Consider the following 25,835-nt stretch of genomic DNA (forward strand, 5'->3'; position numbering starts at 1 on the left):
TTACCAATGTTACAAAGCTGGCAGATGTGACACTGCTAAACAAAGCATTTTGTCTCTCTCCCACGCTAGGGGCGAACCAGGTATTCCTTATATAGATAGTGATGGCATTGCTACCCACTGGTCCACTTTTGTTTGTCAGGCGAATGAGGTATTCCTCAGCAAAATTGGTACCACAGGTTCCCCTTCCAGGCAGCGCCACAGTCCTGATTCATCCTGGGTGCACCCTATCCTTCGAAGTGCCTCTAGCTCTTGTCTTCCTAGGGTAGCCTGCAGTTCGTAGCAATGTTGTCAGTTCTGCGACAGGATCTCGTACAGACAAATTGGGGAGTATGAGAGCCGTGTCCTGTGTCCCTTCAGGAGTGCTTTTGGCAGCTTGTTTAGCTGTGTGGTCTGCCAAGTTGTTACCTGTTGCCTGCCAGGATGTTCTGGTATTTTGCGCTTTACAGTGCATTATTGAGCTATTGGCAGATAGGAGCAAAGCATCTAAAAGGGCAGCCACATGGGAAGCCTTCCTGACTGGGGTCCCAGACGATGTGAGACATCCCCTTTCCTGCAAGATAATGCCAAAATCTAGGCACACACTTTGTGCATACCTACTGCCATTTAAGATATTAACCTGCTTCTCTCACATCAGTGTGCAGCTCTGGTGAGGGCCACAAGCTCTGCTACTTGGGCAGAACACAGGAGGGATATGTGCTCTGCTTCCAGGACATTGAAGGTGTTGTTTACTTCATGGACACAATGGTATAACTGGATATGAGGGCCCCATCAGACATTCTCCGTTTGGCGGACTCGTCCACAAATAGTGCATTGGCCCCAGGGATTGGTGTGTCAGACAGGTCAGGGCAGACGTTAACCTGCTGATGTAGTACTTGGAGGCAGTCGTGCTCCTTGAGATATTCATCACACGCTGGCACTAGGGAGGCAATGTTGAAATCAGGAGCACCCTCAACAGTGATGTTGTTACTGTTGAAAAGGGTTTCCTTATATCTCAGTTTGCCGGCTGGAGAAAGATGTTGGTTCCTGCTATGTGTCAAGAGAGCGTGCACCAAGTGGGGTACCCTAACAAGAAGCTCACTGTCCAGCACAATATGTATGCTCCAATGAACCAGCGATACACAGAGCTTGCATCCGCATGCAAGCAAGAGGGTAGGGCAGCAGCGACAGGGTCAAGCGGATTGCTGTAGAAGGCCAGAGGACGCAGTGTACCACAATGATCTTGAAGCAGTACACCTGAAGCTATTCCTTTCCTCATGACAGTAAAGGATGAAGTGTTTGTCGTAGCCAGCCAAGCCCAATGCAGGTGCACTGCACAGGGTTGCTTTGACTCATACAAATGCTTCCATCTGCTCAGGGGCCCAAGGCACAGGGTCTAGCGGATCCGACAGGATGGCCTCCTGCAGTGGTCTTACTAAAATGGCATTTTCACAGATCCACTACCGGCAGTACCCTAGTATGCCTAGGAAGGAGCGCAGGTCACTGAGTGGCCTGGGAAGGTAGGATTGAGATAGCCTTCACTCTCTCCGAATACAGGCACCTGCAACGCTTGCTGATGATATCCCAGATACTTCACCTAAGTTTTGAAGATCTGCAGCTTTGCCTTTGATGCCTTGTGGCGTCTCTCTGCTAGCCAGCTTAGTGAGCAGATGAACCGTGTCAAGAGTGCACAGTTCCTCTGTCTTAGAGCAGATTAGCATATCATCCACGTATATCAAAAGCTTGCTGGATCTGGGAAGCAGTATCTCCAAGAAGTCCTAGCGTAGAATTTGGGAGAACACTGTAGGGGCATGGATATTCCCCATTGGCATTCCTTTCCAGATCATCTGTACACACTTAAAAGGAAACGGCATAGAGATGCCAGGAGTCTGGATGCAGAGGAACACTGAAGAAGGCACTGCAAAGATGGATATCACTGAAGTGGGAAGCAGTCACAGGGATGGCAGCTCAGAGTGCAGCCGTTAGGGTCTCCACTAGAATGTTAATGGGTCTGGGGTCCTGAACCAGGCGAGAGGTGTTCAAATTGGGCTTTTGCACTGCCATTATGGCGGTACTGGCAGGAGACTGTGCCACGGCCAGGATGTCCTGCCTTAACAAGGCATTAATGAGAGGGACCAGCCCCCTTTGGTGAGGTTTCATCCAGAGGGGGCAAAGTTTTAGGGGAGTCCCAACATTTGTGGTTTTCCTCATCGGTGCAATGGAAAAAAAGTGTTGCACATGCCTACAGCCCAAACTGCTGGACGGATGTTCACCAAATTTGCCCCAGGAGCAGTGGCTTGGTCCCAAAAGCATCTTTCTGTAAATTTGATGTAAATTCGTCTAGTAGTTTTTTTAGAAAATGGCCAAAAAGTAGGTAAAACCAAAATAGTGATATCTGGGTTCAGTCCGCAGACTCACTTCCCTATTTGGTCCGCGGACAGGCCCCTAATTGGTTCAGTGGCTGCCGTGATGTCCACGGACATCAAACACGCTGTTACGCTCACCTGGCTCCCACAGGGGCGTCGATCTGAACTGGATTGCTGCGGTCTCCACCAATGTGATGCATAGTGCCGAGATGACGGACTGGAATGGCCCACCTAGCTTTGTTTGCTTGGCCCGCAGGAATATTCTTCTGCAAATGGAGAAAGGGAATTAACCACCCGTGGAGTTGAGCGTAAACCCCCCACCCCTGCTGTTCTCCCCACTGATCACCTTTGATGTCCCCTCTTATAGTCTCCCCTGATGGTTTGGAAAGATGAGCTCTCCATCCTGCATTGAGCGCAGGGGCGCATAGATAACCAGTTGCTTCACTGGTTCGAAGGAATTGTTGAGTTCCAGAACATGAGATTTCCGGCAAGACGCCATAAGTTTGTAGTTCGTAAGAGTTCCAATGTCTGACTTTCACTCTTGTCCGATTACTTGCAGGTTGCAGCTTGACCCTAGCGAAGAGTTCCTCGTGGCAACCGGTAATATTCAGGTAAGGATTTGTATTATCCAACACAGTTCGATAAAATAATGTCAGTATGTAACCTGTTGCTTTCTCCCTTATTCAGGCGCTGAGAGAAAATATGAAGTCTCGGGGAATAATGCCTCCGGTGGTAAAATTAGGTAAGTCTATTGTGGCGAGGAGGTTTCCCCTTGTTTGTCCCTTTGTTTCACCTTGCTGTCCTTTTGTTCCCCTTAGGTGCCGGAGTGCGGCGGGAAACATGCAGAAGGATGCAGTGGATAATGAAGATGTTGCGAAGGCTGGTGAGTTCAGTGCGGCGCTGCAGCAGGCGAGGCGACGCGCATAAAATAACTTCTTTCTTCCAGCTTGAAGGCGCGGTGGATCGGGAATTCAGGTAAGGATCAAAGGTATTGCTCTTGTTCTAACCTTTTCTCCTTCTTTCTCCCTTTTTCTAGGAGCTCCAGACTTGAGGCGGGCGTGGCAGAAGACTGGATGCTGACTGCAGGCACGGTGAGCGTTATGCTGCTGGATGCAGAATAACGCAAAGCGTGTGCTGCTCTTCGGGCGTGGTTTAAATAGCCTCCAAAGTAGTCCCAGGTAAGTATTCCTCACGACCCCACCCGAGTAGAAAATAGTCACAAGGTAAAGTAGTCCATTTCAAGACTCTTTTGGCTTGGAGCTCTTGCAGCATGGTCTGCATCAGGTAAGTTTGCAGCATGGTCTGCATCAGGTAAGTTTTAATCTATGAGCCTGGCGCCATGACTCTCCATATGAGCCTGGCGCCATAGACGCCAGGACTGCATCCAAATGGCCCCTAGCAGGGGTTGTTGGGCTTGATTGGAATAACATGATGCCTGCTTTCGGGGCTGCTGGACCTGATCTGGATCCCCGGTGGTAGGCATCATGACACACGCCCGCTGATTGGTCTCACAACTCACCCCAAGTTCCCCTTCACTCACACCTGAAGAGGAAGAGGCGGATGGAACTGAAGGGCTTGCTCTGGCATCCTCTGAGTGCAGCTTGGAGGTACCCTTCTTGTCCAAGAGATAGGGTATGTTCCGGGAGATAGCCAATATGCCCTACAAATGGTAACAAAGGGTGTCAGGGGCGAGCATCCCGGAAACAGCCAGATAGTAGGGAAAAAGCCAGGGAGGCACAAAAAACCCTGCTGAATGATACTACCGGCAGGCAGATGTAGTCGAAGTCTGTAGACAATTGTGGCGGTAGACAATTGCAGTAAACACAGTGCAGAACAAGCAGCCAGGCGGAGCAGGAGCGGAAATCCAGTAAAATGGCAAGCATAAGGGCGAGAGCAAAAGAGAGGCAAGAATCAGCTAGAAAACAGCAGAGATCCGGGAAGGCAGATCAAAGGACAAAGGAACAGAGGACAGGAAAACTAGCATTGGTAATCAAGTGGAAAACTATGAGGGTTGCAACGTGAAGCAGAGGGCAGAGCAAGCCCTAGAAATAGCGATCACATGACCACGGGGTGAAAGCTGGTCTGCGATAGAAAGTTGACAGAGAGACGTAGTGAAACTTCAATGGCGCAGTTTCCAGTTAGCCCAGAGCTTCCAAAGACGTCCATTCATGACAATTAGTTAATAAAAAAAAGTGAGGTTCATCAACATTTTTGAAATGGTCGCCATGATGAATATATTTTTACCGCAATATCCGGGGATAACAGCGGCTATCCGTGGAAATCGCAACAAAAATGTATTGATAAAAATATATTGATAAACACAACATTGGACTTTTCAAAGTAATGAAACAACGTCTGGGGAGGTGAGGGGTGATGAAGATGGGATAAGATATGGCCAGAAAAAGCCAAAACTTCAGCAGTTTTTTTCTCCAATGTCCACGGACATCTCAGATGTTCGGGCACATCCATTCATATTTCTGCATACTTAGGTCGGTGAAGAGGAGTTTTTGGATGGCCTATAGTTTTAGTGCCACTCAAACAAATAGCTTGGAATCCTGCAATATTATTTTAAACCGAACCTGAATGGTTCGCCAAGAGAGGGCTAAATTAGAGGGGGTTCAAAAATATTTGAAAAGGCTTATAAATTTGTGGTGTTTGACGAATCTGCACAAAAATGTGCAAAAAGATTTTAGATCCAGATTTCAATGTTTATGCAAGGTTTTGTGGGAATTTGTCAAGAGGGGGCAAAATTAGAGGAGGGTTCTCAATATTTTGGATGGCTTATAACTTTGTTGCAGTTTGACAAATCTGCTGAAAAGTTAGCAGAAAGAATATAGACTGTGAGAAACCAGAGGGTTTCTCACCTGCGAGTCCCCAGGGATCTCTCGTCAGGTTGCCAGGGCACAGCCATCGCCTTTGGATCCAGACCCTAGGGGTGGACCAGTGCGGGAGGATCACCTGGGTGAGGGGTCTTCAGGGAGGGGGGGTGAGGAAGCCAATGGTGAGTCGCATATTCCGCCCTTTTTGTTTATCTAACCCATCCTATTTGTTAGGATTCTCAGAGTACCCATCCCTCCCCCACCCCCTCATTTTACACAAACACTGGGCTGCGGAAGAGGGTGACTGAGAGTAACAAGACTAACTCTCATACATCGTACTGGGCATGTCCGGCTAACCGGGTCAGGCAAAGTCAGGCACTTGACTCCAAGTGCATAAACCTGATGCCGATTAGCTCTCCTCACAGGGCTAAAAGACAGAACCTACCTTTGAGTAAGATTGAACATGAGTATGAGCAGAGCTTCCGGGACGAAGGCATACCTACTGGAGCAGAACGATGGATCAAGGGACGAAAGCAGCGGGTAGAGAATCCCGAGAGTTCCCTAGTGGAGGTCATTGCCTCCGAGAGGCCACAAAAGACACGTGGAGAAGGCCAGATCACACAACAGAAGGCTGCATTGTGTTCAGAGGATGCCAGCAACCCTCCCAGGTGAAAGGCAGCATTGGGGGGGGTGAGGCCAAGCCTGTAGCACTTATCTTGACTCGTGAATGGGAATTGTAAAACCAAGAAAGAAACACACACAGCTGGTGAGTTTGCAAGCAACCTTAGAGACTGGTGTGTGTTAAAGAAAGTTTGAAGTGGTAACGTTTTATCGCAAGTGAAGGCTGCATGCAAGTGGATGAGATGCGACAAAAGGCAAACCTGCTAATTAACTTTTGAAGTAAGGACAGCTGTAAAAACAGCAATACTGAGTAACGATCAAGGAAGTAGCCCACTCGAAGGTTTCAGTGAAAGGTACATTCAGTGAAAGGTACATTGTATGTAGTGATAAAAGTGAATGAACTGCAAAAGCGATATAAGCAAAATTAACCACGAGAGAAGGGGAGAGTAAAAAGTTGAATAGTGAACTCTGAGTCAAAGTGATCCTGCAGAGGTCTGTATAGAAAGCCACACACATTTGAAAGTCTTCAACATCCGAAAACGGTCTGAGCCTGTGAGAAACCTGACAGTGTCTCCCTGGCTAGTCCCCGGGGATCTGTCATCCAGGTGGCCAGGACACGGCCATCCCTATTGGATCCAGTTCCTTGGGGTGGACCAGTGAGGGAGGATCACCTGGACGGGGGGTCCTTGGGGAGGGGGACACCGATGGGCAAGACGCAATATCCCCCTTCTTTTGACACCTTTCCCCATCCGACCATGTAGGATATTCCAAAACACTACCCCCCCCCCTTTCTCCACATGAATACTTTTGCACAACACGAAAGACAAGGGACAAACACCAGAGTTGTTTACCTGACTTGTCCCAATACCAGGGTCAGGCAAATTTAGGAAATTGAAAAGAATCACACACACCTGATCTGATGGCCCTTCCCCTTCCCCCACGGGGATAAAATGTGGAGCACAAGAGCACACGACGAGCAAGGCAAACCGCACGACGTAAGAGCTAACTCAACACAGCAGTTCAAGAGAAGGATAAAGACGGCGCAGACCGAGAGGGAGACAAGGAGAGAATCGACCTTGCCCTTTCCAACCAAGGCACATAAAACCTCTGCTGAGGGAATGATAAGTCAGCGAACAATAGCCAGCGTGTATTGCACCAGATGTCAGCAGTACGGGAGACCCTCCGCCGCTGATTGCCAAGCCGGTGAGAGACGCTTGTCTCTGTGGTACCAACCTGGACTACGAGGTAAAAGAAAGCCAAGCAGTTCATCAGAGCTGGGGAGTCTCGATAAGAAACCGAACTGTGTTGATTGAAAAGAAGACAAAGGCTAAGTTGAACTTTGAAAAGCAAAGGAATACTATTGACAAAGGAGAGGGGGAAACCAGACACAGAGGAGTCCGGCACCACTTGGGTGCTCATACAGGAAACTGTGGGTGATTACCCAACTGAAAAGACTACCGTAACCAGAAGGCCGTGGGAAGAGGAGAAGAACGGTGTAAGTGGTCATACAGGGGTCTCATAAAATCCTCTGTACCATCGAAAGTCTTTGACCGGCAGAGAACTGTGAAAGTTAAGGGAAGTGAATCCTGCATGTTGAAAAATAGCACATGAACTGTGTTTCATGGAAATTAGCAGGAGTGAACCCGGACAAGGGATGCTAATGAAAAGGGGCGGAGTCTAAAAGTTCCATGAGGAATTGTTGGTAAAGGCTGGCAAGAGTAAGCCCGTTAGAGGGAAGCCGACAATCCAAAATAATGTCTAGAACAAACCGAACCCGACAAAGGGCTGTACATGAACAGTGTGTTACAAAAGTCGAAGAGAGCGGCCTACAACATTCGCTTTTCCAGCACCACTGTGTTGGTGACCAGATATGACCGGGCACAATGCGATAATATGCAGGCATTGCAAAAGGGCATCCCAGAAGGGCTTAGGGCACGTCATCATTAGGAAAGTCAACTAGCAGCAAATGCAATGATCAAGAACAGCTAAGAGGCAGCTGAAACTGCACAATATCAGGTAGCTAGTACAGCATCCTAAAGACATACTAAAGATTGTTACTGATCTTCAGCCTGAGACCCAGGCTAAGCTGACAAACTAAACATTGGACAGAGAGCTCCTCTTCAGAAAACAAGTAGACGAAGCATTAGAAAAAGCAGAGAATGAACAGGAGGTGCTAAAGTCACTACACCATCTCCTGGGCACACTCTAGCGTCAACGCTCTGCTACCACTCGAAGATGCTATAGTGCCCACCCCTTCCAGTCATACATCAGTCGTATCAGGGAGTTCCACCCACCCAAGGCATTTGGGGCCAAAGGCAGCAGTGTTTCAGCCAGTCTCAATTTCAACAAAGACATTCTCGTTCATAAAGACCAGAGAGAGGCCTATGACGTAGCCCATGCCTTGTTCTGTGGACTGTCAAGATGGTGACTAAGGGGGCCAGGTGCTACCCTGTGCCATTGGAAGTTGTGTCCAAGGGTGGTATGGGGAAGGTCGCCTGGTCACCCTACATAGGTCCCTGCCACGTGGCAGGGACAATCACAATGCCACATAACAGGAAAGTCCTGAGGGTCTAGATCCTCCCCACTACAATAGTCCATCCGTTCAGGCAAGTCCTGAAAGCCGTACAATGCTGTAAGGTTGGATTTTTAGAAGCAGCCCTGAGAGAGGGTTCTGAGTTGCCACCCTATTTTAGGAAACAGGGAAAAAGACACTTAGGTCTAGTGGCTAGACGGTCTAGCAAAACTCAATCGTGATAGAGTAGCTGAACATTAAGGCTTAGACTTCAAGTGATATGGGGGTAATGTAGTAGTACAATGACACACACACACACACACATCGCTTGTGTAAATCAAATAAGATATTAAGTTTAAAAATACACTATTAGGCCTGAATACACTCTTAGCAATGAAAATCATAGCTAATTAGTACCACTAAAACAATACTATAAACATATATAAATTCACAGTTTGTGATTTCACTATAGATCACCCACACTTTATTACTTTATTTCTAATACAGTTATAAGTGATTCAAATGTGAAAACATTAAACCCTGTACTTAGTAAAGCAGGTAAAAAACATGTAAGTAATGCAAAAGCAATTTTAACTCAAGAAACCAATGTACAATACTCTAAATGCAATGTAAACCAATGGAAGTCAGTTAAATAAGGCCCCTAAGTAGTACTTTGCAGGCTTAGTGCCCCAAAAAGTGACATTCCCCAAAAGCTACCTTTTGCAGGGAGTCAGAGGTCTTTAAAGTAATGACACAAGTATTGACAAATCCAATAGGTAGGTAACCATGTCCAGTGATGTAGAAATATAGCTAAGTTCCAAAGATTAGGAGTACTCTTCCAATCACACCACTCTAGGGGAAGCCAGCAGGAAGGGGCAGAACCTTGACTAGAACTCCTGCACTCACGACCAGGGAAGGAGAGGTAGGGTGAGGACTTTACACCCATACAAGCCTATGGTGGGTTGAGGGGTGTAAATAAGTATGCAAGCTCACCCCCTTAATCCGATTCCACTAGAAACCACCCCTAGTGTTCCTTGAAGCACTAGGCCCACTTACATTGATTGTTGGTTCTGTTGCAGGGGCTACAGGAGATGTGGGAGCAGAGGTCCTTTTCAGGATTGGGATTGGAATAGGGTCTGGTCAGGTGTCCGTTCACATTTTGGTGAGACAGTTCCTGACTCTTTTGCAGCTGGACAACCCAGGCACCTTGACATGGACACCACTACAAGTCCCACAATGTCAGTAGACCCCCCCACCCCCAGGACACGATGGAAGCAGGCAGCACAGAAGAACACCATGCTCAGGCAGTGGCAGGAGACCTATTTACAGGAGGGTCCCACCACCCCCACTTGCTGGGCCTTGGCATCCCTTGGGTCAGGAAGACATTCTGGAGCACATCAGGAGTCTCAGACTGGTTTTCAAAGACAGCTTTATTTTCTTCCAGGCAGGACATATCATACAGCTTCCAGGACATCTCTGGGACTCTGCGAAAATCACTCAGCTCACCCTGCCTTTTATACACTTTAAGAAGGTGAGGTAATAGCCTAATCAAAAGTAAAAACCATTTCCTGTCTGTGATTTTTCGACTTATATGGCATGATCAATGTGCAGTTCCGCTTCCTACTTGTGATTCGCTGGTCTATCTGCCACTCAGAACTAGTTTGAACATGTTTTACTCCCCACCATTGTCCCCTGTAGGAACTTTTATTAAAAAAAGACTGTCCGGTGAGGTCATAATGAGTTAGCAAAAATCGACCATTTTGTCTGCTCAAACAAGCATCCATTTAAGAGTGCCTGATCTTGTCCCAAAGCCGGATCACTTATGAAATGCCTGACTATCCTATTTTTACCTAAAACCTGGGACCTGCCCCAATTTGGATCTAGATAATTTGATAATATATAACATGTACTACCTGACACATTCTCTACTGCACATAACTTTCCGACTCCATAAACATGGATTGTCCTTCAAAGCGCTTTCCTGCGAAGCAGTATAATTCTAATTTCTACACCATTTAGAATCACTGATCACCCAAATAGTTTAAAATCATTCGGTTTGAGGTAGATGGGGGGTCTATCTCCACTACATTCAGTTTGAGAGAGTCCTTTACACCCCCCTCTCTGTATAGTATTTAGTCATCTACTCAATACACTTATATTCAAACACAAAGAAACAGCTCCAAAAAGGCCCCTCTTCGTGATGGACAGCAGCAGCTGCAGGAGGACTGTTCTTAAGCCACAAGCTGATGACCCGCAAACTCCCAAACGAAACGCAGGATGGGGGCTGATGCACAGCAGATCCCTTGGACGGAACTTGTCAGCCAACAGCTAAGGGGACACTTCTGAGGGCTCCAGAGGGCAGTAATGGCATGCAGGGGTCTGGACTGGGTGGTCCCAGTAGCCCAGGGGTCAATGCACTGAAGAGGATCATTAGGAGATGAATCCTGAGATGCAGGCCTTCCCCAGTAGTCGGCTGGAGGCAATGCTGGTCTTGTTTCCAACAGTGATCTGGAGAATGGCTGCAGGACCCCTTCCCTTTATCCTAAATTTGAGCCTGGATCAACCCATGCCCACAGATAGTAAGAATCCGCACCATTCAAATGGGCAAGGGCTGTCCAATCATGGGCAGCCTCTTAACCAACATCTGCCCAGCAACAAAAGTGTTCCTTAAGCTCACCCACCATCATCAGGTACTGCTTGCTAGTCTATGCAAAACATGTGAATCTGAGCAGATTCATGAGCCTCAGAAGACGAACATTGTAAAGACTGGAGGGTGAGGGGTCTGTATTCCTGCTCTCTATATGGTAGAGGAGAGGCACAGAGGACCCCAGCCAAGATTCTCTATTGGTGGTAGCAATGGACGAGCAATCAGGGCCTAACCTCTCAGGTGGTGAAGCGGGCTGGTTCTTAAGTACAGTATAGTCCCCAAGCACCCACAAAGGAATGTCCGCACACTGTATTAGTTAAAACACAGTCTTTATATAATTAAGTTCACGGTTATGTACAACATTACGATAACTCACTTTGTACTCGGTTATCTACACTGGCAAATCTAAACAATTCTAAGTGGTACCACAATAACTATTCGATCTCTCTAAGGGGGGGGCGTGGCTATATGGCCACAGAATAGTCTGGGCTTTCGAGTACTCACGTAGATCTGTCCATGATCCTGGCAAAATGAAGCACTGGTGACCAGCAAACAAGGATTGAACGACACCCACGTGTGTCGGAACGTGTTGGGGATGCAGCGGTCCGATGCCGTAAGAAATCGATAGAAAAGCTGCTGAGAAACAGGCATACGAAGAGTGAAGCACACTGAAGGCTGAAGGAGCAAAGATGGCGCCATAAGGACAAAGGGTAACAACAACAAGGCAGCACGGCAGAGGTCGGACAGAGCCGGCACCTACTGCACTGTTACCCCAGAGCAGACGCAAGGCTCAGTGCATAATTTACGAGAAGAACGAGGAGCCCGTAAAGTGGAACTACGGAGCCTGGCTCTCATTGATCAGCCCGTAGCCACATCACGCGCCCCAGGGATCGGCTGGCCAGGATTACGGTGGGCACTCCACATCTACATAGCGGGGCTGATGAGGGGCACACCGAAGCCAGGAAAACCCTGCCAGGCGGGCAGCCGCAGTCCCTCGCTAACAGCCGACCGGCGGAGCGCTCAGGCTGTAATCTGAAACGACAAAAACAGCTGACCGCATGTCGGGAGTTTCCGGACACAAAGAAGTGCATTATTGTATCCGGGAGAAGATACAATTGCTTGCATACAAATGCACGACAAAAGTAACTGACATTCCCAGAGATGCAGAGATCCTCTGTAAAAGGGATACTGGGTTGAGTCCCACACGGGCACAGTTCACAGTGAAAAGAAGGCCACAAACAAAATGATAGAGGCACTGCTGGGGCCTCCTACATAATGCAACTGCTGAAGCTCCTGAGCAGAGAAGGACCACATGGTGTGTAGCATAAACACAATAACTACACAGGCCAAAGGGGGCGTGGCTACAGGGCCACGGAAGAGAAAAGCAGACCCCGGGGCTCCTAATAATCCAAAGACCCTGAAGTTATAACCGAGTAAAGAAACATAAACAAACATCGACAAGGCCACAGCATTCAGCTGCCACAGAATAAGCCCTGTAGGGTGCAAGAGACGAGGGCGAGACTGCACAAGCCCACTACTGCCTAGAGCAGGAAAGGCAATACAGTTCCACATAGAGATGGGTTCCAACTGCACTCTGGACCACAGCGCCGATGGAAAGTAGCGCCCGGTCGACACTGTGGCAAAAGACGGAAATCGTCCGAGGGGGTGCTAGGAGCCCCCACTAGGGAATCAGTGACCACACGGGACGGCAGGCCAGTGGATGAGTGACGAAGATCAGGCCCACCCGGAGGAAAGCAAGTAAGAATCTGTGCCATTGAGAGCCCCCCGCACCTGCTGCAGGAGGGCTGATGACCAGCATAAGAACTTCACAGCATTAGTGCCACGTGACCTCGGTAGTAGGCAAGCCAGCTGGTGACGACATGGACAATGGTCCTCAAGGGTGGCAAAGTTAAAGGTAAACAGCCAGCAATGGACATTTTTACCAAACCACCGCAATCCCCGAGCACACGCGCAGAGGAGAAAGTTAAAGCACAGGACACAACGGCCTCGTCACGAGATGAACACCTGATCCTAGATGCCATAACAGAGCTGAAATCCTCGTGGGTGACCACAATAGCGGAACTGAGGGCGGCACTGGAATTCAAGATCGATGCAGTGGGCATGGATGTCAACTTCCTGAGACAGGACGTGAGAGCGCTAGCGGAACGCACAATTGGCCTGGAAAGTGCAGTGAAAACTAATACCAAGGTCAGCACTGCCAGCGCCAAGGAGGTACACATATTGAAACAACTGAGCAACTTGGAAAACTGAGCATAGGAGGTAGAAGGGTGAGCAAGGCGCAACAACATTCGCGTGGTAGGAGTGCCCATAGGGGAAGAGGGCTTGGACCCGACAGACTATGTGGAGAATATGCTAATCCAGGAAAGAGGGGCCGGTAAGCTCTCCCAAGGGTTTGCGATTGAACGAGAACATAGGGCCCAGACGAGGAGGCCTCAACCTGGGGCTCCTCACCACGCAATTATTGAGAACATTTTGAACTACAGGGACAGAGAGAAGATCCTGGAGTATGTTGCAAAGGTGGAACGATAACCCGAGCGTCGGCGACTGTCACCGTGTATCCGGATTACACTCTGCAGGTGCAGAGACAACGTTTCAGCTATGTAACAGTGAAGAGGCGACTGAGGGCGGCCGTTTTCAGATCTATGCTTTTGTATCCCGTGAGGCTTAAGGTCCTACACAAGGGCAAGGCACACTTCTTCGAAGCGCCAGAGGAGGCCACGGACTGGTTGGACGCCCAAGGCTGCCCTGAGGATGCGGATGGACCAGAGCGAGGCAGACAGGATAAGTGAACCAGCACCACACCATTGACCACTTAGATTGGGCATTAAAGTATCAGGGATAATTAATGGAGGTGCATGGGGCATCTCAGTAGGGTGCAGTTATTGACGATTTTGCACACTCAACATGTGGACTTGTTGGCCTGGAATATATATGGGTGTAAAACAGACATGTACTGGCGCGCGCGACATACTATAGCTTAATACGGGAGATGCATGAGGAGCACGACTTACCCCCAGTGGTTATAGTAGATGAGTCGCCAATAGGACGATACCTTCCTGCTGTGTTCCGAGTACTGGCAGGAGCCGGGAAAAGGGCTAGATGCGGGGTAGCCTGAGATCCAGGGATAGAGCTGGGCATCAGTTGAGGGGAGTTGGCAGCGGAGGAGTTTGAGTTGGGCAGGGGAGAGGGTGGGAGAGAGGTTGGGGAGTTGGGTAATTGTTGAGGAACGAGCTTACACACATGCGCTACTACGCAAGATGTGGAAAACGAGAGGGGGGAAACAAGCTTACACCTACGCACCACCATGCATTAGGCTGAGGACAAGGGAGGACAGAGGCGGGGAAGGATATGGATGAAGTTGGGAGACCTTAGGATAGCAACCTGGAACGTCAGGGGACGTAATAGCTACTTAAAGAGGAACAGCATCATGATGTACCTGAGGAGACAAAAAATAGACATAGCCTTACTACAGGGAACTCACCTCACAAAAGAAAAGCAAGCAGTGATAAAGAAGAAATGGAAGGGAACCACTATTGGAGCTATGTATTCAGCATATGCCAGGTGGGTAATCACCTGGGTTGCCCCACACATCCCCTTCAAGCTATTGCAGTCCACGGCAGAGCCAGATGGGAGGTGGTGATACAGAGAATGCTAGAAAACGAGAGTTGTGCATTATCAATACATACGCCCCAAATCAGGACACAGTGGCCTACTTCAAGGCCCTGTATGTCAAAGTTAGCCCTACCTGGGAGGGGCGATCATATGGGGAGGGGATTTTAATTGCACACTTGACCCCAGAGTGCACAGATCAGATACAAAATTAGACAGGCCCACCCTCGCAGCCAAAACGCTAAAGACCCTGTTGGGCGACTTCCAGCTGGAGGATATATGGAGGCAGCACTACTCTCACTATTCAGTTCCACAAAACTTATACACGCGACTAGATTACATGTTCGTCAATCCGGAACTCATCAGGGAGATGGAGAGCTTGGAGTACAATGCAAGGGTTCTGTCAGACCATTCACCCTTAGTCCTAACATGGCAACACCTACCCCCCAGAGCGAAGATCCCAACGTGAAGGCTCAGAGCCGAAGCACTGAAAGACGTAGGGTTTAGAGAGGACCTGAGGGAGGAGATAATAGAATATTTTGAGAGGAACACCAGCAGCGTGGCATCGGAAGGTACTCTGTGGGAGGCGTTTAAAGTGGTGGTGAGAGGGGCAGCTATATCCAAATCCAAGGGGGCATAACACGAGCAGTGCAAAAGGCAGAAAGGAAACTAGAAGCAATCATGAGTAAGGGAGACACCTCACAGGAGGAAGCCAACACCATGAGCCAATTACAACAAGAATGTGACGAGTACTGGGAGAGATTATGTAATTTAAATTACAAGAAATATATAGAAAGACAACATGCAGGAGGGGATAAGCCGGGGCATGGCTTTATAAAAACCAGATGCCCAGGTCAGCGATAAGAGAAATACAGGGTGAAAAAAGCCAAATATGGGATACCCAAGAGTGTGTAAATGAGGGATTTCTTAAATTCTATCAGCACCTGTACGGAGATGCTAGAGGGGCGGATGCGGAAGAGATAAGGGAGACAGAGGATATCGGGTTTCCCAAACTGAGTGCAGAAGAGAGAGAGAACCTAGATGCCCCAATTACAATAGAAGAGCTAGAAACAATGGTCAAACAACTACCCACTAGTAAAGCCCCAGGGGCGACTAGCTCCCTAGTGAGTTTTACAAAACATACGGGTCAGAGTTTCTCCCCCCGCTATTAGCATTGCTAAATGAGGCTTTCGAGAGAGGGAAACTACCGGAATCCTTAAGGAAGGCAATAATTATCCCGCTCCTCAAACCTAATAAGTCTAGCACAGTCGTATAGACCGCTATCCATGCTAAACCAAGATAGCAAAATACTCATGGCGGTGCTGGACTCAGACTTAAACTAGTCATAAGTAAACTTATACACCCTGATTAGACCGGATATGTTCCGACTAGAAGTATATCTGACAACCATAGAAGGCTCCACCGCATCATAGAACAGGCAGAGGAGATGCAAGTGAAATAGCAATTGTCTCGCTGGACGCGGTAAAAGCCTTCGACTCCGTAAAATGGCCCTGGTTGATGGCGGCCTTGAAGGAATATGGAATGGGGCCTGGGTACTTGAGGTGGGTGAAACTATTGTATAGCTCGCCACTAGCCAGAGTTAAAACGGGAGCGATTATCTGGGACAAATGGCAACTCAGCAGAGGAACTAGGCAAGGCTGCCCATGGTCTCCGATGCTCTACATCCTTGCCCTAGAACCTCTAGCAATCTACTTGAGACAACAATATGAAGAGGTAGGAGTCTACACTAAGGGGGGGCGCATCTAATATCACTGTACGCAGACGATGTGCTGCTGTACCTAAGGTATCCGTAGGAATACCTGCAATACATCTTAGAAGTAATGGAGCGATTCGCGTCACTCTCCAGCATAGTGGTCAACCCGAGGAAATCGTGTATATTCCCCCTAGGGAGATACAAAGGCATCCCACTAGAAAACCTACCAGTTTTACTGATACCCTGGGAGACCAGAACGCTTAGATATTTGGGGATCGACATCTATCATGCGGTAGAAGATGAATGCAAACATAACACAGAGAAAGCAGTAGTAAACATTGAATACAGCATGAGGTTCTGGGCTAAACTCCCCCTAGGCATGGTGGGGAGGGTGACATTGTTGAAAATGTTGGTATTGCCTAGGCTGTTACACTTTTTTGTAAATATCCCACATTTGTTGCCCAAACGCTTCTTTGGCAAACTTCAGAGCTTATGTAGATGGTTTATTTGGCACAATCCCAGAAATAGGATCACCCTATGGAAACTACAAAACACGTATGATAGAGGGGGCATAAAATTGCCTAACTTCGAGATATACCATCTGGCCGGGCAGCTACAGTATGTGGCTAAGTGTCTAACGGAGGACACAACAGCAGAATCCAGACTGCTGAAAGATGAATGCGGCCAGTTTTCTTTTTTTAAAGAACTGATATGGTTGCCCAAATCAGAGTTAAAAGGGCGTTCAAAGCTGCTGGAACTAGGCTGGAAGGCATGGCGCAAGGCATGTCAGGTTATGGAGGACCCGACTCCGTGCTCCCCGCAAGTACCGCTAGTGGCATTGGGGGGAGTGGATGAGCAACTAAGAAAGACGATTCGTAGACACTGGGAACCGGTGGGCATAGCAACATTGGAAAATGTGTGGCGACATGGGAAGATACTGGAATTCCAAATGCTAATTGAAGAAACTGAAGTACACCCTGGGCAATAAATCACCTACACTAGATTGGTGAGGCAGGTAAGAGAGACATGGTCCGAAATAGAACTATAAGACCAACCAGACATGGCTACAGAAACAATATATGATATCTCGGAGGGGGGGGGGGGGGGCATGAGGTATCTCGCATCTATGAACTGGTAATGTCCAGGGTGGGAAAGGAAGTGACTCAGCTGAGACAGGAGTGGGAGGAGGACGCAGGGGAACCCATGCAAGACAGGCAATGGGAAAGAGCACAGAGATACCATAAAAAGGTGTCCAGGAACGCAAGACTACTACAGATCCAGTGATATGTAACCCGTAGGGCGTACATGACCCCTCAAATGATAGCCTGATTCAAGAACACAGAGACACAAACATGCTCTAAATGTAGGGAGGAGAACGCGGGATGATACATATCTTCTGGTCATGCCCAGAGGTTGGGAAATTCTGGGGTGAAGTCAACCATCACCTAACTGAGAAAGGAATCAAGCTAGATGTGGGATCCGTGTGGGCATGCCTGGTGGGGGGATTCTCAAGACCACGTAACATGAAACATGTGAGCAAACTTAGGGATTTGGCCTACATTCTGGCCAAACGCAGAATAGCTATGGGCTGGAAGGCGTGCCATAAACCCTGGATAGAGGTGTGGTGGCACAATCTTCTAAAATGGGCTGAAGCGGAAACGGTAGTATGGTATGAAGCAGCCAATAGGGGGGAGGATGATGAAGTGGGATCACTGGTAGCCTGGAGACAACTTGTCGCCACATTATCTGGGTCCAACCAGGCCAGTCCAAGTGAACACGACACCTCCGGGGGCACGGAAGGAGGAGAGCCCCCTGAGGAATGACAACTGAAAGGGCAGTAGAGTAGCCTCGAGTTAAGGGGGGGGGTTAGTTAATGGCAGTGGTAAATATACGTAAATGTACATGATGCTGGGAAGCTTGGAGATTGCACTGTCGGGTGTGTTTTAGTTTTGTTGTTTGAAAATTGTAAAAACTAATAAAAAATTGTTTTTAAAAAATAAATGTTCAATCTCTTTAAAGTGCATCAACTGTACGGTTAAATGTCACACAAATCAGTTTGTAAATGAAACCAACAATAGTTATAAGAGGAAAGCAGTTGGTTAGAACAATTGGCAGAATACTGGCCCCTACCGTTAGACACAGTTCTGTATGGAGATCCCTCCAACTGGGCAACCTGTAGAATAAAGATATATCACAAGCCCAGTCCATATGTTGTTCACAAGAGTCTTTCCAATAGTTCAGCAACCCCAAAGTACCTGGTGTTGTAGAGTTCCTAGTCAGGAAATCGACGGCCCTTCTTGAGTGCACTCCCTTTAAGGCAGGAGCCACGGGTCGTCGAACGTCCGGCGATGAACAGGGTGAACTACGGCAGTGAAGTGGCAGCTTCGTTCCTAGTGGTGCTCGTCGACGATGGAGTGTAGACGTCCTGCAAGGAAGAGGCGTGCGGGGCACCTCGATGTCGATAGTTCAGGACCGCAAAGAGTGTGAAGAACTGTGGCCCAGCAAGGGCGTCGAGTCGTCCGGCATCTCTGTGGTCTTTAGGTGGCGGGAAACCCACCGGCGGATGCTCCTCGGCGCGTCGACGGCCTTGACTTTCTCCGGCGGGACAAAGTGGTTGACGATGCGGACGAGAGCGTATTTGGATCAAATGTTCTTAGGCAACGGGAGCACTGCAACTACGGTCGGTGATGGCGGTCGTCGATGGTGATGGACAACAGTCCGGGCGCTTCTCCTTGGGATTCCGCGGCAGTCCCCGTCTCCGATCGGCAGCCTTTTGTAGGTCCGTCTACCAGGGAGCTTTGGCAAAGATCAGCTGGTGCACAATGGTCCCTTGTAGCTTGGGGAGAGGTCTCCTTACTAGGTCCTCTCTTGTATCAGTTCTTGGAGACACAACCGCTTTCAGATCGGCGAAGTAGAGCAACAGCAATTCTTCTCTTTCAGTAGGGCTTCAAGGTCAAGCTTCAGTTTCAACTCCAGTTTCTCTTCAGCTTCTGAACGATTTCTAGCAGTGAGAGGCCCCCAGATATACTAGATGATCTCCCATTCATTCTGCTGGGTCATACTCGGGCAACCAATCACTCAGAAGTGCATTCAGCAGTCAGTCAGCCAATCAGGCACACAGTGCATTCAGGCCATTCTTCTCCATCCAGACACAACACAGAATGTGGATTCGGACAAGTACCATGCCATTCAACACTACACACTACATTCATACCAGTTTCGGGCAAGGCTGTCTCAGTCATTGTGTCGGACACCAGATACCAGACATCCACAACAAGAAGTGTATTTTCGTCACACAGTCCATTCACCCATGTCCCACCCACAGGTGTACCCACAACATACGGTCGTTGGGAAGGCTCCGGCCAGTCTGGTAGGCACTTCCCCCACACTACCATATATGGAACTTCCACCCAACAGCCAGTCAGGCGGAAGGGACAGAGTCAGGGCTTCCTGGGACTTCGGGAAGATGGCGATGGAAGGCAAGAGGCCAATGACAGGGCCTGGGCATCCCAAAATGGAGGACGCTCAGGGCACCAGTCAATTCAGCACAGAGCTACCACCAGCCCGTACCCTGCTCTCTGGGCCACACACAGGTGCCAAAAAACATACACTAGGGGCACGGCGTTGTACCCCCACCCATGGGTGCCATAAGGGTATCCCACGGGTCTATACACTAAACCAAAACAGAGAGCTACACCGCCAGGAGTCCCGCATAAACTCCTGCACGGACACCACGACATAACACACGATAAAATGCAGTAGAGGACAAGGATACGGAGGCCCTGTCTCTCCGATGCATTTCCAGCATCACAAACATTACTTACAAAGCAACTGTCTTTCTGTGGTTTGTATCTGCTTAGACTCATAGCCATCCACTCTTGGGATCAAAGGCACAGTGCTACAAATCGATCATACATGTATTCATATAAAAATTTAAAATAAAATAAAAACTTCATGTACTAACCTCAGGTCAGAAAAATTGAAACTGTAATCATTAGGGATTATGGGTACTGTGGTAGGTCAGAAGAAGTACAAGAACTCTGATCAGACATTTCACTGATGTGTTTATTAAAGAATATAAATAATGCCCATCTTTCCCTATACTATGGGATTTCCCTACCTAACAAAACTATCTAAGGTGCTCGTCAGTTGTCAGTGAATATCCATAAATAAAATAGTCCCCGTTCAACTCTAAGCCTATCTGACCCTAACACTATCTTAACAACTGAAAGTCAGGGGGTTACCTTTCTCCTGAGATTTTTTGGTTTCTTCTGCAACTACTTTTTAATAGATGATCTTCAGATAGTCTCTAGTGACCATTTTTATCAGTTCATACAGTTCATTCAGGCTTGTTATGCACTTTTGTTTCTTCACTTGTTTCTCCCTATAAGGGTTGATCCTTTTTTCCTCCCCTTGTAAACTGATCAAGCAAGTATCTTTTCCTTCTTGTTTGTTTCATATTTTTCTAGACAGTTCATAGTCTTTGGTTTCTGTTTGTTCTTTGCCTATACCTATCTTCACAATGTGCACCATGTCTTCAGTATTTTTTAACCTTTGGGCCTCTAGGTTATTTAGACCTTCTTGTTTTGGATTGATACCAGCTGAGGTGTTCTCAAAATATTTCTCATTCACTGCTCTGTGTATGAACTTCACAATATGTATCTCTTGATGAGACGAGTACGAGTACTTCAATAAAGATTCTGATGCTCACTTGTTATATTATCTTACTCTTGACTGTGACGAGTATGAGCATTCCAATAATAATTCTAATTCACTCTCATTATGTGGTCATTCTCTTGACTGTGACGAGTATGAGCATTCCAATAATGGTTTGCATTCACTCCCCCGGGTATCCTGTTATCCCTTTTACCTTCCGCTCTCAGGGTTAATGTCGCTGGATTTTTCGCTCATTCAGAATCAGCTTCTGTTCCCTTAAACCTGCCATTTCGTGTCCTTTCACCAAGTTCTCCTCCATCTATTCATCTTGGATGTTTAAACTGTATTTTGTGTACCGGCTTCTCCTGTGTTTGCCGGGACAGACTGGTGGCAGCATTGTTGCTAGGACCCTTGGTCCAGCACAAATCTCCTGTGGTCATGTCACCAGCCCAGGCTCTTTCTCTATCCCTCTTGCTCTCTCTGCTTCAGGACACCAAGCTTCCCATTCTAGTTCCTCTGGCTTCCTGGCTACCAATTGTATCGTGATTTGTACTTCTCAGCCTCTCACACCTGCCGTACGCTGTGCGTCTCAATTCTCCTTCTCTCTGCACTCCGTGTGTGAACCCTTTTGAAAGTCATGGGCTCACTCTTCGTTTCCATAGGCTCCTCCCTTTTTTGGAGTGACATCGATAGGGGGCATCTCCTGCACAAGCCTTTGTTCCTTTTTCTCTTTCTCTCTTGTATTTTCTTCTCCATACGTCCTCTTGATCTTCCCAGTGGAATATGAACTTTGGAGAGGATTTTCTATCTCCTGTTGGCAATAAGACATACAGGTTGTCTCTACATATATATTGTCATCATAGAGGTGTGAGGAAGTTACTTTGAAAGGTTCTCTTGGGAGTTCCTTATGGGAATGGGAGTCCTTGTCCCCAAAGGCGGAATATCTGCCGGTGAGGTCCTACTTGCCTTTACCCCTAGGGAAGGTATTGCGTAGCAGATTCACCTCCCTAGCCTCATGGGGGGGCTCCCACTTTGGGAAAGAGACAAATTCCCTTGATTCATCACAGTACCTGTACATGGTAAATAGGGATAGTGCAACTGGCTTGCCCCCTATCGATGTCCCCTTTTCGAAATCGACAAGACAAACAAGTTGTAATAACCCACACCAACCACTAGATGGATGGCAGCTTATGCAAAGCATGTGATTCTAAGCAGATAGAAGCCACAGAAAGATGATTACTGGATAAGTGATGTTTATTATATTCTACATATGCTATCCCTTTTGACAACTCAATACTCTGCTTGTTTACACAACTCTCCTTACCTTTCTCCTGAGTGACACAGTTGAGCTATGCAAACAAAGTAAACGCGGACTCTAAACAGTACCCTCATGTTCCTGTGTGTTCTGGCGAGCGTAGTCCTTGGATTGGCCAGTAAATGTCATGGTTAAACCAGGTGATATTCCCAAAGCTGCACTATGACCCCTCACACTTTAAGGTCTGAGTAACAGTAACTCTACAGGTTCCAAAAACTTGCTTTAAACATTAGACATTGTTTACGTTGAATGTTTCTTACATAGCACTCGAACCCTAGAGAATACAAGCACGTGGAGGGTGTGTAAGGTGTGTTAGACATTTTGGAAATTGTAAGGTTATCTGTTGACTGTGTTAGATGAGGTAGATTGTAGATCTTAACAGTATTTTTCATGGGCATTCTGTAAATCAGTGTCAACAGTTTAAACCTGAACTCTATTGCTGTGCATAAAATTCATATTCTCTTTGGCAGATTTATGTGAGGATGAAGAGTTCAGAGCTTTGCTGCTGGAGTTGAAGCACAAACACGATATCATCATGAAATCACAGCTGAAGAACAAGTCATCCCTCAGTCGAAGGACATCCAGTGCTGGAAGTCGGGGGTAAGTGCCCATGCGGTTCAAAGATAACGACCTACAAGTATCAGAATGCAATATGATATGAGCCTAAAAGCGAAGACTGGTTAATTATTTCCCACATGGCTTGGTACAACTTGAGGGCCTGCCCAATGGATTATACTACTTTTAAGACTTAGACAAACTCCAAAAGACACTGGTTGATAAAGTCACTTGCTTGTAGGTATTTTTGGACACAACATGTAACTTGGAATACGTCATATATCAGTGGCAAACAAGCAAATATGCACATCCAGAACTGGTCTGAGCACAGCTGAGTTTTGGCCAGAATATTGGGTGGGCCATGCGGAAATGGGGGAAGTTCCCGCACCCCACACTATTTATGCCACTGAGTTTATAAGGAAGGGTTTCTTGCATGCAGAGTGACAACATACTATAGTTTTAAGTTTATAATGGCATTACCAATGGGGGCAAAGGTTGGGAAAAATGAAGGGAAGACTTTTTCACTGAAGTGGTACAAACACTCTTCGTTGCTGCTTTTATTCGAGCAGACATGCTCTGCTTGATATTAAACTAGGACTTGAATATTTGGCATAGGAATTTGGGGTGTTAAAGAAGGAGGTGGAGACAGTTGATGTATACTTGTGTTCCAACGGTCTAGGAGTAGAAGGGGAGACATTGATCTCTCATTAGTGAATGGTGGTGGAGCATGAAGACATTAAAATGGGTTGGTGAGATGTGGTCCCTTGGCATACCCCTTAGGTTAACTGGACAAGCCTACAGAGGAAAGAGTCTAGATTTAATTGCTAGGAGTGGTTTCTCACAAAAGAGTTTAACTACATACAATTGGGTCCATTGGGATAGTGGCTGTCTATAGTCTGTTGGTGGTCTATGAGGGAGTTATAGAAGACAGCAGCAGTGGAGTAACATGAGAATGGTCAAGTTTTGGAGTAAGTCAGTAATAGATATTTTCCTAGATAAGGTCAAGCTCTGTGTCTGGGATGGATGTTCAGTTGGACATTGTAAAAAAAATGTATTCCTCCAGGAATTGCTGTGACTGAGATGAAATTACCTTTTCAATGGTTTTAAGCGATGACAGGGTCAAGGCATGGTTGTTCAGCATAGGCATGTATGTAGGTTCTCTAAAAACACAGAGAACTGATTGTGTGGTGAGGGAACAGTTTGTGATGTTGGTCAGGGGCAGTCTTTTGCTGTAGGTCTGAGAGGGCTGAAGGACATTAAGGAAATATCCAGTTTTCTGGGATTCAATTGGTGAAGAGCAGATGGATGCATAGTTGGTATGGGCCAAACTGTGACCTGGTGCAGGGGAGAAGGAGGTCAGGTTGGCAGACTTTTTGTTGGCTTTGACTTTTCTTACAAAGAATGTGTTTAAGTAAACATTTGAGTGTTTCAGGCGATATCAGATCTTCGGTGTATGGTGGTTTGGGAAAACTGAGTGCCTTCAAAGAGCTACCTTAGTTTATTGGTGGTAAAGGTGATTCTGCTGTCTAGGTATGTGTTACCTATAATGATGGCCCTTTCAAAATTGTGTCTGGTCAAGATTGACAGTGGCATTGTTGGTGCCACATTTTATTTCCACCAAAGCTGCCTTTGGGTGTATTGTTTGGGATGGCTCCAATTTGGATTGAAAGTGTGGGGTATTTATGAGGTTGCATGCACGGTGAAATGAGAGGCAAGACAGTGGTTGAAGGAGTATTTGTAGTATGGTTTGTAGTTTTGTAAGAAGATCTTGTTATTTGGTTCTAAATTGCCAGCTGCAATGGTTGGGATGGTGTTGCTGGAGGGCAAGAGGTCAAAGAAGGGCCACTGCCAAGAGGATGAGGAAGTGGTCAAACCAAATTCGAAGGGTGATGCTGAGGAGGCTGATCTGGATAGCTTTGTAGAACATTACGTCTAGCCAACATGTATGCTGTGGTTAGTGGTAGTGAAGAAGTGGCCTAGAACATGCATGTTTATGTCAGAGAAGTCAGACAAGGATTTAGGGCTGTTTATCTAGATGATTACATTTGCTAAGATTAGGACATGGTCCATAGCAAGTGACTAGAGCAGAGGAAGAAATTGATGGTAGCTGGCAGCTATTTAGCTCTAGGTTGTAGCCTAGAGGAGCCTGGCTACCTTGACACCAACAGCTACAAGGCGCTAACGTTGGCTCCCCATGCCAACAATGCCGAACAAGCATACCTATGTGACATTAACTCTATGCGTTTGGGACACTCTATAAATAGGCATTAGTACACATCTATATGGCATGTAAAGCATAAGAACTCATAAATAATGGACAAATTGTTATGTTTGCATATTACGTGAAGGTTAGATTAGAGGACCTCTTTGTACTAGCTGATTGTTCCCCAGTGGTAGCTCCTGCTCCACTGGTTAAGGCCGGATATCCAGCTCTGCTTTTAGCTTATGATTATTTAATCTTAATTTTCGATCCTACAGAGTACCCCTTGTTTATTCTACAACAAACTACATTTTGGGCAATGCATTAGTATCAGAAACTACACTCACAAAAATAAACCCTTCATGGCTGTTTCTTGATGTGCAGTGGAAGATATATCCTGTTTTCCAGTAGAGTATTGTTCAATTATCTATTACACCCTCTCATGCAGGAAGGTGGTGAGACGGGCAAGCCTATCGGATCGCACAAACCTGTACCGGAAAGAATATGAGACAGAGGCCTTTGTGTGGCAGCAGATGGGTACCACAGAGGAACATGGACAAGCAGCCTTCAACAGTGATGAGCGAGAGGTCTGCTCCGACCAAGAGAACTCTGATCCCATTCAGGTGAAATGGCACTCATTGTCATTGCTGGGTTCCATTTTCTGCAAAGCATTCAGGAGTCTCAACTATCAAAATGCAAAAGCAGTAACAGAAAAGAGTTTCTTGAATTAGATAGAGCCATTGAACTTCATCGGTAAGGAGTGAGCTGTGTGCAGAGCTTCGATGCTTGATAACACAATAACACAGGTAGCATACATTTGGGAA

The 25,835-nt window shown here is 47.2% G+C and overlaps 1 protein-coding gene across 3 annotated transcripts in view; it reads left to right on the forward strand.

Moving 5' to 3' along the window:
• The window catches only part of PPP1R16B (protein phosphatase 1 regulatory subunit 16B), a 507,009-nt gene that overhangs the window by 471,382 nt on the left and 9,792 nt on the right, over positions 1 to 25,835 (forward strand). For all 3 annotated transcript variants that reach the window (XR_011304470.1, XM_069652371.1, XM_069652372.1), the window contains exons 9-10: positions 22,727 to 22,856; positions 25,460 to 25,634. Coding sequence is in view for 2 of the 3 variants with exons in the window: in XM_069652371.1 (XP_069508472.1) it covers positions 22,727 to 22,856; positions 25,460 to 25,634 (305 nt within the window). In the remaining variant the exon portion in view is untranslated. The remainder of the gene's footprint in view (positions 1 to 22,726; positions 22,857 to 25,459; positions 25,635 to 25,835) is intronic.

This window comes from Ambystoma mexicanum, chromosome 3p, assembly GCF_040938575.1.
Source record: "Ambystoma mexicanum isolate Mex_15411 chromosome 3p, UKY_AmexF1_1, whole genome shotgun sequence".
Lineage (NCBI taxonomy): Eukaryota > Metazoa > Chordata > Amphibia > Caudata > Ambystomatidae > Ambystoma > Ambystoma mexicanum.